The 15,890-nt window shown below is 58.6% G+C and overlaps 1 protein-coding gene across 2 annotated transcripts; it reads left to right on the top strand.

Annotated features, from left to right (window-relative positions):
- The first annotated feature begins 699 nt into the window (after positions 1 to 699).
- On the top strand, positions 700 to 14,076 carry LOC311619574 (1-acylglycerol-3-phosphate O-acyltransferase PNPLA3-like). Of its 2 annotated transcripts, XM_084878152.1 has the most exons (9): positions 700 to 1,055; positions 3,294 to 3,526; positions 3,645 to 3,710; positions 4,762 to 4,971; positions 7,637 to 7,697; positions 8,636 to 8,851; positions 9,603 to 9,735; positions 13,293 to 13,356; positions 13,476 to 14,076. In XM_084878152.1, exons 1-9 carry the CDS (start codon positions 707 to 709, stop codon positions 13,584 to 13,586), a joined length of 1,443 nt encoding a protein of 480 aa, XP_084734278.1. In that variant the 5' UTR covers positions 700 to 706; the 3' UTR covers positions 13,587 to 14,076. The 2 variants fall into 2 exon arrangements, with proteins under 2 accessions (XP_084734278.1, XP_084734279.1); XM_084878153.1 differs by lacking the exon at positions 13,293 to 13,356 and having other exon boundaries at positions 13,476 to 13,614.
- Positions 14,077 to 15,890: the final 1,814 nt, after the last annotated feature.

Raw genomic sequence — 15,890 nt, 5'->3', positions numbered from 1 at the left:
GGGGAAGGTAGTAAAGACCTCGGGGCGCTGTCACTTTTTTTTCTTTAAATATATTTTATTGAGGGACAGAGAGTTAGAAACATCGATGAGAGAGGAGGATCATCGATCAGCTGCCTCTTGCACACCCCCCACTGGGGATGTGCCCGCAACCAAGATACATGCCCTTAACTGGAATCGAACCCGGGACCTTTCAGTCCGCAGGCCAAACCGATGCTCTATCCACTGAGCTAAACGGGTTTCGGTTTCGCAAGCACTTTCCAGCTTTCACTTTCCAGGCCATCCAGCCCTCACCCTCCCTCAAGTGCAGGTCGGACCTTCCTAGGCCCCGCCCCACAGCCCCAGCCCCTCCTAGTCCCCGCCCCTCAGCCCGTCTGTCCCTCCTAGGCTCCGCCCCTCAGTCCGTCTGCCCTCCTAAGCCCCGCCCCACAACCTCAGCCCCTCCTTGGCCCCGCCCTTCAACCCTCCTAGGCTCCGCCCCTCAGTCCGTCTGCCCTCCTAAGCCCCGCCCCACAACCTCAGCCCCTCCTTGGCCCCGCCCTTCAACCCTCCTAGGCCCCGCCCCTCATCAAGTCTGCCCCTCTAGGCCCCGCCCCTCGGCCCGTCTGCCCCTCCCAGGCCCCGCCCCTCAGCCCCTGCATCCCGCAGGTGAAGGAGCCGGGGGTGGGCGCCGAGCCCCTGATTGGCCCACCCGCCGCAGGTCATTTGCATGGCCGAGGGGGCGGGCCCAGAGGGGCTGACTTCCCGCCGGGAGCACCTGGGCGGCAGGGGCCCGGCCGCGGAGCGCACCGGCGGGCACCGGGCTAAGATGCCAGGGGCCGCAGACCGTGCACCTCAGACCCCGCGCCCCGGGCCCCGGCCCGCCGCCGCCATGGGCGGGTCCGGGCGCGGCTGGAGCCTGTCCTTCGCGGGCTGCGGCTTCCTGGTCTTCTACCACCTCGGGGCCACCCGCTGCCTGGGCGAGCGCGCCCCGCACCTGCTCCGCGACGCGCGCATGTTCTTCGGGAGCTCGGCCGGGGCGCTGCACGGCGTCACCTTCCTCTCAGGCCTCCCTCTCGGTACGTCCGGGGCCGCCGCCGCGCTCCTCGCTCTGAGCGACTCCTAAGGTTGCGGGGTGCCCGGTGGATCCGAGTTTGGATCAGACACTGCAGGTACATCCGGGGACACTGCAGGCAGATGCCCCTCCACGGTGTCCTCTCGCCTCGTGCGCCTGGGCTGTCGCCCAGCCTGGGAGGGGGGCGCGGGAACCCCCTGCTCCCCCCCCCCCCACCACCACCACCTTAGCCGGGGCTGGAAGGAAGCCCCCATCCGCACCACTGAGAGCTGGCAGTCCCTGAGCTGCAGGCAGAAGGGAGCTTGTAAGAGGAGGTGGGTGGAGGATGGAGCTGATTCCAACTGGCCGGGATGGGGCTGTGGCCTGTGTCCGGGGTGGGCACCTTCTTCCCTCTGGGGACTTAAGAGGCTGGAGACTGCGCCACAACTTCTCCCCCTGGTCCTGGCACCGCTGGGGCAGCCCAGCCCTCCTGGGTGGAGACATCCCAGGCAGAGAGGGCCCGGGCTCCTGAGACCAGCAGGTTTGGCGTAGAGGAGGTGGCGGGGGGGGGGGGGGGGTGAAGGAGGGTTTGAAAGTTATCTCCTCTCCTTCCCAGTGATCCAGGCCCTTCCTAGGGGCTGGCGGGGCCCCTGGACCTCCCCTCGCCATGCTCACCCCACTCAGTGCCCTTTGAGTTTTGTCGGAATTAACGTCTGTGCATGTGGAAGCCGGGGTGGGGCGGGGGGAGGGATGTGGGCTTGTGCCTAAAGGACTGGGGTGCAGCCTCCTCGGCTTGGGGCTCCCAGTCAGGGGTAGAGCTGGGAGCAAGGGGTAGTGTGGAGCTGCTGGCACCCAGAGGTCCCCAGAAAGGTCATGCGCCGTATCAGCCCCAGTTGACCTGGGCTCCTAGGGCCTCACTCCTGGCTGAAGCCAGGGCTGCTGCGTGGGACACAGCCCCAGGGCGGCCTCTGCTCAGGGGCCACGCAGGTAGGGGGAGCTGAGGGACAGGATGGCACATGTCTGGCCTGCTGTGTTCCAGGAATTAAGACTGGCTAGTTTGCGGGCTGGGACAGGCAGTGCTGCAGGCCAGGGCAGCCCGGCCAGTCGGGGATGGGAGGGTGGGAAGCAGGCCAGTGAGTGAAGTCAGACGGGCCATGAATGTGCCCTGTGCCCACTAGGTTTTCTGGTGGCAGAGGTGAAAGGTTAAGATAGTTATCAGGCGCCTCCTCTGAGTTGAGCACCTTGCAGGTGGGAGGGAGAGGAAGGTGAGAGCTGGAGGCAGGTGGGGGGGGGGGGGGGAGGCAGGTGGGAGGGGGAGGCAGGTGAGAGCTGGAGGCAGGTGGGAGGGGGAGGCAGGTGAGAGCTGGAGGCAGGTGGGAGGGGGAGGAAGGTGAGAGCTGGAGGCAGGTGGGAGGGGGAGGAAGGTGAGAGCTGGAGGCAGGTGGGAAGGGGAGGCAGGTGAGAGCTGGAGGCAGGTGGGAGGGGGAGGCAGATGAGAGCTGGAGGCAGGTGGGAGGGGGAGGCAGGTGGGAGGGGGAGAGGAGGCAGGTGGGTGGTGGAGGCAGCAGGGAGGGGGAGGCAGGTGGGAGGGGGAGGTGGGTGGGAGGGGGAGAGGAGGCAGGTGGGAGGTGGAGGCAGGAGGGAGGGGGAGGCAGGTGGGAGGGGGAGGGGGGTGGGAGGCAGAGGCAGGTGAGTGCTGGAGGCAGGTGGGAGGGGGAAGGTGGTGGGAGGTGGAGGCGGGTGGGAGGGGGAGGCAGTTGGGAGGGGGAGGCAGGTGAGAGCTGGAGGCAGGCTTCCCGCCCTGGTGCCAGCCTGGTGTTCTCTGCCCGCTGGAGCATCAGGCCTTCCTGCTGATGCCTGGCGCTGAGGTCCCCTGGCTCTGGCCCTGTGGGGAGTGGGGTGAGGAGAGGGCACCTGGGCCCCGAGGCTGGTTCTCTGGGCCAGGCCGGGAGGGCGCTGTCATTTCACATTTCCTAGAAACAGGATGCAAAAAGTAAAGACATGAAGTTCATTGTATTCCTCCCAATATAACCAAACGGTCTCCTTCTCCCATTTGTGAGGACACAGAGTTTTGAGATATTTTGCATTCTATTTTTCATCAAGCCTGAGATCCTCTCAATACATCTCAATCTGGACGACCCCCCTGTAAGGGCTCTGCAGCCACGTGAGAACACGGCTCTCTGCGCCCAGTTCCTGATCTTGCCACACACGGTCCCTCTCCAGGCGGCACCCCCATCCCTTTGTGTGCTTGTCTCCCCCACAGACCACACGCTGCGGGTCCTCGCAGAGCTCGTCCGCTCGGTCAGGAGCCGGGCCCTGGGCGTCCTGCACCCGTCCTTCAGCATGGTCCGCTTCCTCCGCGAGGCCCTGCACAGGCACCTGCCGGCCGACGTGCACACGCGCATCTCGGGCAGAATGTGCATCTCGCTCACCCGCGTGTCCGACTGGGAGAACGTGCTGGTGTCCGACTTCCGGTCCAAAGACGAAGTTGTGGACGTAAGGGGGCCGTGGGGTGCGCTTTCAGACTCGCCCTTCTCAGCAGAGAGGCTCCGGGCCCCAGGGAAGGAGGAGCTGACTGCTTGGCCCGGGGCTTCACTTCCTTTTGTCTTCACAGGCCTTGATCTGCTCCTCCTTCATCCCGTTCTTCTTTGGCTTCATCCCTCCGACCTTCAGGGGCGTGGTGAGTCACTTTACACTGTGTTTGCACCGCTCCTGCCCGCAGGGTGCTGGGCTCCGGCATCTTAGGTCCCCCAAAGCAGAGCCTGTGTCTCTCAGCCTGGAAACAGGGGTTCCCTAGCTGCCCCCCTCTATTCCTAACCACCCCCAGCCCACCCACCTTCACCCAGGATCCATTATCTGGCTTTCTGCTAGGTAGGCTGGTTCGCTTAATTTTTGTTGTTGTTAATCCTCAGCAGAAGGTATTTTTTCCATTGATTCTCAGAGAGAGTGGAAGGGATGAGGAAGGGAGAGAGAGACACACAGAGAGAGAGAGAAACATCGCTGTGAGAGAGACACATCAATTGGCTGCTCCCAGCATGCCCTGAGAGCGGGGCCGGCGACCTACCCTGAAACCCAGGCGGTGCCACTGACCAGGAATGGAACCCAAGACCTTCGGTGCTTGAGCTGACACTCTGACCCCGGAACACCCCGGCCAGGCCGGGCTCACTCAATCGTCCCCTGACCCCGAGGACAGGGGCCCTGGGCCTACAGAGCCTAAGGCTCAGCAGCTCCCTTCAGGAGAGCTTCCTTCTCAGGTGGAGGGTCCAGTCCTCTCTGGGACTGACTGTCCCGTGAGCCCGGGCTTGGGGCAGAACTGGGATGGAGCTGTGGTCCAGTTCCATCCACGGATCCTCTGTGTAGACACACACGGCTGCTGGTGAGCCCCGCGCGGGCAGAGTCCGAGTGGAGCATGTGCTCTGCAGCCCTGGGCTGCGAGCTGGGCTGGGCAGCGGCAGGGGCAGCGCCTTCCTTGCAGCCGTTCCCCTCTGAGAAGATCGCCCCTGCCCCGGGACATCTGTCCCGTCTACAGACAGGGAGGCTGGCACAGTAGGGCACATCGGTGTGACACGTGCAGACTCTCCACATGGTCCCGAGCCCACCTACCTAGCCACAGGTGTTGGCAGAGGCATCCCCAAGCCCGGTCCTCCCCCCATGGCCTCTGCCCGTAATCAGAGCACCACGGACTCCTGCCTGAGCCTCTGACGGGACGTGTTTCCTCTCTCCCTTCCCAGCGGTACGTGGATGGAGGGTTTAGCAACTCTATACCCTCCCTGGATGACAAAGCCACCATCACCGTGTCGCCCTTCCTCGGGGAGCATGACATCTGTCCGAAGGTCAAGTCCACGAACTTCCTGCATCTGGACCTGTGCAAGCTCAGCCTCCGCTTCTGCTTGGAGAACGTCTGCCTGCTCAACAAAATCCTGTTCCCGCCGGATATCAAGGTGAGGGGGGCTGTTGTTCTGGGGTGCAACTCTGCTCCCTTGTTTGCCTGGGGCCCAGCAGTGTCTCTATGCAAACAACCCAAAGTGGACCCCTCAGTGAATAGGGATCGGAGAAGAGCACTTGTCCCCGAAGGTCAGTGGTGCCCCAGGAGGGCTTCCAGGAGGAGGTGTCCCCGAATCACCTGGGTACTAGTGCCATCGACCCTCCTGCTCCACAGGTTTCCCAGCTGTGGATTCAACCAACCACACATCACAAATATTTTAGCCCTAGTTGGTTTGGCTCAGTGGCTAGAGTGTCGGCCTGTAGACCAAAGAGCCTGGGTTCAGTTCAGGTCAAGGGCATGTACCTCAGTTGCAGGCTCCTCCGCAGCCCTGGATCTGTCCATGCTCGTGCAGGCGGAAACCAATAGCTGTGTTTCTCTCACATCGATGTTTCTCTCTGCCTTGCCCTCTCTCTCCCACTCTCTCTGAAATTCAATGAAAAAATATCCTTGGGTGAGGCCCGGTGCACAACATTTGTGCACTGTGGTGGGGGTCCTCTCAGTTAAGTCTGCGCCCTCTCACATTCTGGGACTCCTGGGGGATGGCCGACCCCTGGCTTGGGCCTGCTCAGTCGGCCTAAGCCAGCAGTTGGTCATCCCCCGAGGGGTCCTTAGTGCAGCAGCAGAGCGGGAGAGGCTACCACCATGACCACTGTGCTGGTAGCCCTGAGCCCGGCTTCTGGCTGAGTAGCACTCCCCCTGTGGGAGTGCACTGACCACCAGGGAGCAGCTCCTGCATTGAGTGTCTGCCCCTGGTGGTCATTGTGCATCATAGCGACCGGTTGTTCTGCCATTCGGTTGATTTGCATATTAGGGTTTTATTATTCGGGGTCCCTCAGGGTGGCCTGTGGGGATTGGGCTGAAACCGGCAGTCTAACAGCACCTGCCACTCCTGTCTGCCATGCCCACTCATCCCGGCCCCACTGCACCTGCCACAGACTCGCATCTAGTCAGTCCCGATCAGGAGAGGCTCCACAGCGAAGCTCACCAACTGTGAGCCCTGCATCTGGCGCCCATCTGAGGTGGGGGGAGGGGCAGCATGTGATCAGCCCTCTGCGCGGGCAGTGGGTCATCCAGATCCATCCCGCTGACATTCATGCCATTTGTCAGGAGCCACCTGGGGGCTGCTTTTATATCGTGTCTTCCTTGTGGAGCATCCAGGGAGGGGCAGCGGCCCTGGTGCCTGAGGCCGACTTCCAGGAGGCTGGTGGTGCTGTCAGGATCCTGCCAGCAGTGCCATCTGTCGGTGCCTGGCCTGTTCCCCAGAGATTGGACCTGCAGGACTGCTGCGGGAGTATGGTGGGCCACTGAGACTGAGGATGCTCCACTGTGGGAGTGCAATGACCACCAGGGGGCAGCTCCTTTGTTGAGCATCTGCCCCTTGGAGGTCAGTGCGCAACAGCGACCAGTTGTTTCGTTGCTTAAGCGTAGATAGATAGATAGATATAGTACACACGCGCGCGCGCACACACACGCGCACACACACATACTAGAGGCCCAGTGCACGAAATTCGTGCACAGGGCATTGTGTCCCTCAGCCCAGCCTGCACCCTCTCCAATCTGGAACATCCCCTCTCACAATCCAAGACTGCTGGCTCCCAACTGTTCACCTGCCTGCCTGATTGTCCCTAACCACTTCTGCCTGCTAGCCTGATCATACCCTAACCACTCCCCTGCCAGCCCAATTGGTCCTAACTGCTCTCCTCTGCTGGCCTGGTCCCCCACAACTGCCCTCCCTACAGGCCTGTTGGCTCCCAATTGCCCTTCTCTGCTGGCCCAGTCACCCCTAACTGCCCTCCCCTGCAGGCCTGGTCGCCCCTAACTGCTCTCACCTGTTGGCCATCTTGTAGCAGCCATCTTGTGACCACATGTGGGTGGCCATCTTTTACCATATGGGGGTGACCATCTTGTGTGTTGGAGTGACGGTCAATTTGCATATCACCTCTTTATTATGTAGAATACTAAATAAAAATTCCAGAAAGTCCCAAAATGAAAACTTGAATTTGCCCCTCGCCACGCCCTACCCTGAATCCACAGGAGTGATGTAGAGTGTAAGGCGCCCGCCGTAGCCTAGGTGCAAACCCTACACCATTTACGTGAGTTCCCAGAGCGTCCATGAGTGTCAGTACCTGAGAGGGGCCCTGGACGGATCCTGGGGGGCCTGTGTGGGTGCAGTCTGGGCAGTAGGATGTGTCGAGTTACCCACACGAACTTATTCGTGGCCACGGTCTCGAACCACAATGCACTGCGGTGGCTGCCATATGCCTTCCCTCCCCAACAGTAAGGGGATGTGTGGGCTTGAGCCCTAACAGGGGTTGGGGACCCAGGAGGCTGCAGGGAGGTGGGCGGGACAGTGGGCTCCCCCTGGAGGGAAGGCCGTCACCAGCTGGTCGGTGTGGGTGGTTTGTGCACAGAGCAGGGAGGTGGCGCCACTGTCCTCCCCGGACCAGAGAGGCCCTGGCATGCTGGGTGACAGCAGAGGCTCCGTGGGGGTGTCCTTCCTGCCCAGTCCCTTGTCCAGCCAGGCCCGGCCCACGGCAGCTCCGAGTCTGAAGGAGTCTTCGGGTTCAGTAACCAGGCTTAGCCATTCGGCCCGGCAGTTCTGGTACTGGCTTTGCTTACAGGTGCTTGGAGAGAGTTTCCTGCAGGGGTACTTGGATGCGGTCAGATTCCTGGAAGAAAAAGGTATGTAAGGGTTGGGGAGCAGATGAGCCCTTTTCTATAAAAAATAAAAAACCCTTTTCTATAAAAAGTATATGCTTTTATTGGTTTCAGAGAGAGGAAGGGAGAGGGCGGGGGAATCCACCATCCGGGCAGTGCGCTGACCGGGAACAGAACCGTGCCCTCCTGGTTCATGGGTTGACCCCCGTCCACTGAGCCACACTGGCCAGGCCAGCTGCGCCCTTTTCCTCCGCTGTTTGTGAGCAGCCTTGGTGAGCCCCAGAGTGTGTGACAGCCTCCGGCGAGGAGTGGGTGCTGAAACAGGAGCAGGGAACCCGCCGTGAGGTGTGTTCGGGGCTGCTTTTCTTCAATGCTGAACGCCGGCTCCTGGATGACCCCGCCCATTGGTCTGTGGTCGAGACCACGGAGACGGTCTGGTCCCAGGACCTGCACGCATCATCCACTCAGGAAGTGTCCACTGTGCACCTTCCATGTGCCACACATGTGCTGTGTGCAGGGGGAGCGCCTCCCGAGCTCACAGTCTGTGGCCGGAGTGCAGATCAGTGATGGAGGGGAGACGCGGGGAGGGATGACATGCAGAGGGCGTGACAGGGTGCGGGGTGCTGCAGGGTCACACAGGAGGGAGCTGCAAGGCATGGGGCGAGGAGGCTTCCAGGAGGAGGTGGCTCACTTCGGGGATGGGTGGGAGGATGGGAAGGAGGCCTGTGTACCTGCAGAGGCTGAGAGATGGACAGAGAGGTGCAAGCTGGGCCCCATGACATGGTGCAGTTTGTACACAGCAGTAGGCAGCCACGGGGGGCTGCTGAGGCAGGAGGGAGGGGGGCAGAGGGCAGCGTCGGGGTGTCCGGTGGCAGGTGGCTTCCAAGCCATCGGGTGAGTGGGTGAGGACTGCCCCCTGCTGCCCACAGTAGCCCGATGGTGTGTCTCTGTGTCCTGTGTAGGCATCTGTGATGGGCCCCCTCCGAGCCTGGGTGTGCCCTCCGGAGCGCCCGAGTTCCTCCCGTTCTCCTGGGAAACCATGGGCCCCGAAGCCTCCCCCGGGGCGGCTGCCTGGCAGAGGAGCCCTGAGGTGGCCAAGCTGCTGACCCACCTGCGTGCCCACCTCCTGCCCTGGGACGAGAGCCTCCTGGAGACCCTGCCGCCCCAGCTCATCGCAGGTGACGCCTCCGGGCGGGAGGGGGCGCTGCTGAGACTGAAGGGCTGCTCCCCGGGGTTGGGGTTGGGGTTGGGGGGAGGGTGATGCTGCCACAGGGAGAAGGGGAGGCCCCCACCTGGCACCATCTCCCCACCAGTCCCCCTTCCCACGTGTGCATGGCCAGGAAACACCACACGCCCGCTGAGCCCGTTCTGAGTGAAGAGGGCATGCTGCCAGAGCCTGGGGTCTGGGCACACCGGATTTGGGGGGCCCGAGGGTGGGCCCCTCCTCTCAGAACACCATCCTCTGCCTGTGCCCCTGTCTCCAAGCCTCCTTTCTGGAGGGGCCTGTCTGCCTCCCCCTCCCAAACCCACAGCTTTGAACTTGTCCTTGAACAATGCTGGTGCATTGGTCACGTGGTCAGACACCAGGTGGACCCAGGAGGGCACAAACCAGACCCATGGGCGTTGGGAGAAATCCCAAGATAAACACGACGCTGATGCCCAGGCGGCTAATTGTGAGGCGCCCGAGGCCTTGACGAAGGGGAACCGGAAGCCAGGGCGCAGGCAGAAGAGGGTGCGGGGGAAGCCATGGGCAGGCGGGCGGGGTCCTGTCTCCTCCAGGGAGAGGCCCTGGAACAGAGCGTCCCGGGCCGGGCTGCCCCAGGCGCCAGCTCCTGCTTCCCTGGCAGCAGGGAGTGCCTTTCACCGACATCCCAGCAGCCTCTGGGGCGGTCACCCTGGTGGAACCCGTCCCCCAATGGTCTCTTCCAGGGCTGAGTGAGGCGCTGAAACCCCGCGGGGGCTGCCTGAGCAAGCTCTGCAGCCTCCTGCCGGTGAAGGTCATGTCGTACGTGATGCTGCCCTGGACGCTGCCCGTGGAGTCCGCGGTGGCGGTGGTGCAGAGGTGAGCGCAGTGGGCGGCGGCTGTCTCGGTGGTTGGGTGAGGATTAAGGGAGAGTTCACATAAGGCCCCAGCCTGGTTCGGCTCCTGTGCAGTGCAGTAGGGGTCACAGTCTGTAAGGTCTGTCCCTGAGAGGCGCCTCATACCGAGGCCGTGCCCAGCCCACCTCCTTTCCTTTTACTCACTTTTGATTGATTGATTTTAGAGAGAGGAAGTGGGAGGGGGGAGAGATAGATGAATTTGCTGTTCCACCCCATTTAGGCATTCATTGGTTGAGTCCTGTATGTGCCCTGGCCGGGGATTGAACCGTAGCCTTGTCCCATCCCGATGCTGCTCTCAGCCAGCGGATCTACCTGTCAGGGCTGTCGCCTCCTTTGTCGTTCTGCTGCAGGCTTGTCACTTCCTGTAGCTCCGCCCTTTCATTTGGGGGTTGTGTCCGGGGAAGGAAGGACTTGAGGCAGACAGCTGCGCACCCAGAGTGCTGGGCTCGGATTCCACTCCGCTTCCTCTCAGCTGACTTGGGTGTGTACCTTCTTTCTAGTGAGTTAATCTAGGGTGTCCGTCTTACATTTTCCTGGAGGCCCGATGCACGAATGTTCCTGCGAGAGGCCTCCCTTCCCCTGGCTCCCCTCTGGCACCCGGGACCCAGGCTTCCCTGCAGCCCCAGCTTCGTGCGGAAGGACATCCAGTCTAATTAGCATGTTGCCCTTTTATTATTATAGATTTTATTATTTAAATGTATCTTTTTAAAAAATATATATTTTATTGATTTTTTACAGAGAGGAAGGGAGAGAGATAGAGAGCTAGAAACGTCGATGAGAGAGAAACATCGACCAGCTGCCTCTTGCACACCCCCCACTGGGGATGTGCCCACAACCAATGTTCATGCCCTTGACCGGAATCGAGCCTGGGACCTTTCAGTCCGCAGACCGACGCTCTACCACTGAGCCAAACCGGCTTCGGCTATTTAAATGTATCTTTGAATAAATTTATGTTGAAAGCATTACAGATGTCTCCTTTTCTCCCCCAGTGACCCCTCCACCCGGCTCCTGCTTCCTCCCAGGTCCTCCCCGCACTTTTGTCTGTCCATGGCCCATGCATACCTGCACATTAATGGATTGGTTCATCTCTCCCCCTTCCCTCTAAATATGTCAGTCTGTGGCCTGCTTCTATGTCCAGATCTTTTTTGTTCATCCGTTCAGTTTATTTTGTTCATTAGATTCCACCTATGAGTGATATCATCTGAAACTTGTCTTTCTCCGACTGGCTTATTTCACTTAGCGTGATACCTCTGCGCTGTCTCAAAGGGTATGAGATCCTTATTCTTTACCGCTCTACAGTATTCTGTGGTGTAAATATTCCACAGCTTTTTTTTATGACTGATCTGCTGATGGGCGCTTGGGCTGTTTCCAAATCTTAGCTGCTGTGAATAACGCTGCTATGAACATAGGGGCCCATCCATTCTTTCTGATTGGTGTAGGTATATTCCTAGAAGTGGGATCACCGGGTCAAATGCAAGTTCCATTTTTAATTTTTTGAGGAAACTCCATAGTTCTCCACAGCGGCTGCACCGTCTGCATTCCCACGAGCAGTGCATGAGGGTTCCCTTTCCTCTGCACCCTCGCCAGCACTTGTCGTTTGTTGATTTGTTGATGGCAGCCATGCTGACAGGTGTGAGGTGGTACCTCACATTATCATTTAGATTTGCATTTTTCTGATTATTAGTGACATTGGGCATTTTTTCACGTGTCTCCTGGCCATCTGCGCGTCCTCTCTGGAGAAGTGTCCATTCAGGTCTTCTACCCACTTTTTAATTGGATTGTTTGTCTACCATTTGTTGAGTTAGATGAGAGTTTTATACATTTTTGGAAAACTCCTTAGCAGATGTATCAGTGGCGACTATACAGTGGGCTCCCTTTTCATTTTGAGGCTGATGTCTTTGGCTGTGCACAGCTTTTTATTTTGGTATATGCCCTCATGTTTCGTTTTTCCTTTGTTCTAGGTGATGCATTTTGTAGTCTATTTTGTCAGATATGAGTATTGCTACCCCAGGCAGTTGGGAGGTTTTCTTTCATTTCCATTTGCATGGGAAATTTTTTCCATCCCTTCACTTTCATCCTTGTGAGTTTTCTGTTCTGAGCTGGGACTTTGCAGACAGCCTATATATGTGTCACATTTTCTACCCATTCAGCTGCCCTATGGGTTTTGATTGGAACATTTGAGACATTTATATTTAAGGTTTAATGGATAGGTACCTATTTGTTCCCATTTTTATTCTTTATGCCTTTGTCCCCCCCAACCTCCCTCCCTCCAATTCTTCTTCTTACAACAGTCCCGTTAGCATTTCTGGCACTTTTGGTTTGGTGGCTATAAACTGTTCTAGCCATTTTTTGTCTACAAAGCTCTTTATTTCACTTTCTATTTGGAATGATAGCCTTGCTGGTCAGAGTAGTCTTGGATTCAGTCCCTTGCTTTCCATTACTTTGTATACTTCATGCCAATCCCTTCGGGCCTGAAGTGTTTCTATTGAGAAATCAGCTCCCTTGCAGGTAACGTTCTGTCTCTCTCTTGGTGCCTTTAAGATTCTTTGTCTTTAACGTTTGCCGTTTTAATTATGACGTACCCAGATGTAGGTCTTTTTGGGTTCATCTTGATTGGGACTGTCTGTGCTTCCTGAACTTGAGTGCTTCAGCCCTCTTTTAAAGTCCAACTCATCCTTCAAAATCCAGCTCCATCCGCCTGCCCATGGTGGGCCTGCCCAGGTCCCTTCCCGCCCCAACAAATCAGCCTCCTATTCCCACACCATCCTTCCCTGTGCGGAGGTTCAGGCATGGGTCCTAGCCCGTTTGGCTCAGTGGATAGAGCATCGGCGCAGATGGAAGGGTCCTGGGTGTGATTCCGGTCAAGGACCCATGCCCGGGTTGTGTGCTCAATCCCTAGCAGGGGCGTGCAGGAGGCAGCCGATCCATGATTCTCTCTCGTCAGTGATGTTTCTATTTCTTTCCCTCTCCCTTTCTCTCTGAAATATATTTTAAAAGTTAAAAAGAGTTCTGTGCCTTCACTCAGCTGAGAAATAAAAGCTCCCCGGCCTGGGGTCCTGGTAGTGTGCAGCTGCGGGGCGTCTGTGGAGGCCGCGGTCAGGCTTCTCTGCGGGGCTCACCCGTGGCCGAGCGCCACCCGCAGGCGCGCTGGCGGAGGGCCGTGTCTCCGCTCCGCGCTCAGGCCTCTTGCCTCGGACACATAGCATCCGGGATCCCGCTTTCTCCTGGGGTTCCCCGGGAACCCCCTCGAGCTCTCCTCACTGAAGGGCGGCCTCGGTTTGGGGCGTTTGGGTTGGCTTGTCCCAGTCCATGGTCTGAGGATCTATCAGAGGGGACGAGCTCGAGACCAGCAGTTGAGCGGGACGAGGGGCCTTGTTCTGGAGCTGGCTGCCTTCTGTTCGGCTCTGATTGGGTTCTCTTCGCTGGCTTGTCTTCCTGCTGACCAGAGTGTGTGTGTGTGTGTGTGTGTGTGTGTGTGTGTCTGTCTGTCTGTCTGTCTGTCTGGTTTTACCTCCGCAGACTGGTGCTGTGGCTTCCCGACATCCCTGCTGACGTCCAGTGGCTGCTGTCCACAACCTTCCAGGTTTGTTCTCGAGGTGACGCCTCTGCTCCCCACTTCCCCGCGGGTGTAGACGGACGAAGAGAGAAACAGCCGTTGCTGTGTGTCGGTCCCTCTCACTCGGTTTTATTTATCTCCCGAAGCTCTGGCCCCTGACCGAGCCTTGGAGCCCAAGAGGAGCGAGCACACCCAGCACCACGGCCTTGGTTTCTGAGCGCCGTCCCCGCAAACGGGAGGAAACGCCGGGGATGTGACTGACGGCAGGGCCGCGCTGAACAGGCACCAGGCGAGCCGGGGCCACCTGACGGCAGAGAGCAGGTGCGAAGAAACAACGGGACTTATCCAAAGGGCACGGGCGACAGCCTGCCTGGATCTGGGACCTGTGGACACACAGACAAGCCATGTGAATAACAGGTTGTTCATGGAATAAGAGTCTCCGTGGACTGAGCGCCATCCGTGACCAGGAGAGTGTGTGAGTCAATAAATGAGGTAAAGGCACACGTCAGTGGAGAAGTCAAAGCTCTCCCTTCTGTTAAATGCGGAGCGGTCACCGGAGAGAATGGACAACCCCTTCCCAGGATTCTCGGTATGAACAGAGTCCGCCAGTCATCGTCAGTGGAGGCCAGGAGCGGGATAGCGACCTGGTGTCAGTATCACCCTCACGTTGGCGATTAATCACAAAAGTAAAAAATAGGTTACAGTGGATGGCCCTGGCAAAGACAACCATAACCAAGTATCCAAGTCACATTGTCCCCGGTAACGGGACAGACTGACATCTCCTGCCTCCAGCCGGGTCCCCTGAGGGGGTCAAGCGAGTGGAAGACGCAATGGCTCCGCAAAGATGCCCCGTCCTAACCTCAGAACCTGGGAACGTGGTCCTCACGTGTCAGAGATCTCTGCAGATGCGATTAAACTACGGATCTTCAAACGGAGGTTGTTCTGGATTATCTGGGGGGAGGGGGCGTGTGCTTGTACTTCCACCTCACAGTAGAGCGGGCGGCAAAGGTGCCCCCGTTCCCGCTGCGCTGGCTCTGAAGGTGAGGAGGGGCCGCGAGCCACGGAGTGCGGGCGCCTCGGAGGCGGGAGGGGGGCTCTCCCTGGGCTCCAGAGGAGGCAGCCCTGCTAGCACAGGGGCTGTAACCCAGCGGGACCCACCGCAGACCCCTGACCTCCCCTGTGACCTGGGAGATCCGTGGTTCTCTCAGCCACTTGGCTTGGGATCATCTGTTCTAATGGCAACAGGAAACCCATCCACATCCCTTCCGCAGAATCCTGGGTGAAGAGGCATAACTTGAGTGAAATGATGAGGAAACATGATTTAATGGGTTAAATACGGTTAAGGGACATTCTACTAAATAACTTGCCTGTGCCCTTTTCTTTCTTTCTTTCTTTCTTTCTTTCTTTCTTTCTTTCTATCTTTTTTTCTTTCTTTCTTTTATTTATTTTTTTAGTTAATCCTCACCCGAGTTTATTTTTTTCCATTAATTTTAAGAAAGAGGCAAAGGGAGAGGAGGAGAGAGGAAAAGAGAGAGAACAAGAAAAGGAGAGAAACATCAATGTGAGAGACACATGGATCGGCTGCCTCCCACAAGTGCCCTGACTGGGGCCCGGGATCGAACCCGCAACCCACCTCCCTGCCCTTGACCTGGAATCTAATCCACGACCCTTCCGTGTGCGGCCAGCGCTCTAACCACCTTGCCGCCCGGGCCAGGGCCCTTGAGAAAAGTGAAGATCACGAAAGACAAAGGCAGTTGAAAGGAGACTAAAGGGACACGGCAACTTCGGGCAGTCTCTGGCCCTGGCCTTGAACCTGGCCTGAGGGACGATTGACAGAATTTGTATGTGAGCCGGGAATGAAACAAGAGCACCGTGGGGATACATTTTCCAAGTTTGCAAAGTCCTTGTTCTTAGGAAAAACACGGAGATATTTGGGAGTAAAGAGGCATGCGTCCCAACCTAACCGTTGTTCCCGGAAACAGACCTCTAGCGCTGCCCTGACCTCCACCTGCATGGCCGCAGAGGATCGGCTCCGGTGGCCAAGGCCGCGGCTGGAGAATCTGGGCGCAGGGCACCTGAGCCCGGGGTTTAAACATGTGTCAGCGACCAACAGGCCCAGCCCCTGGGAATCAGGAGGAGCAGGAGGCGGCTGGCAGCCCCCAGACCCGGCAGCAGACGAACCTGCCCTCCCTGCCCAGCTCCTGCTCCGTCCTGGCTGCCTCAGGAGCTCTGATGGGTCAGCATCTCCCCAGAGCGATGCCCCCGGACCCGAGACCCAGACTGTGAGGCCCCGGGGAGCCTGTTCCCTCGGCTCCCCTCTCCGCTCCCCTGCCTGGCGAATGCTCCCTTAGCCGCCACGGCCCAGCTCCAATGCCGCTTCTCTCTGAGGCCCTGAGTCCTGACAGTCACTGTCTGTCTCTCTCTCCCCCTCTCCTTTCCTCTCCAAAAATCAATAAAAACTATTTAAAAATAAAAAACAAAACAAAACAAAAAGAAGACCTCACCTTAAAAGGTTGAAATACAAGCCTCTCCTTCCAGCCGCCAGGCTCTGACAAGTCCCC

Source organism: Pipistrellus hanaki, assembly GCF_964339955.1.
Source record: "Pipistrellus hanaki genome assembly, chromosome: 3".
NCBI classification, from domain to species: Eukaryota; Metazoa; Chordata; class Mammalia; order Chiroptera; family Vespertilionidae; genus Pipistrellus; species Pipistrellus hanaki.
The sequence above is the reverse complement of the archived record's forward strand: the minus strand, read 5'-3'. Positions and strand labels throughout refer to the sequence as shown.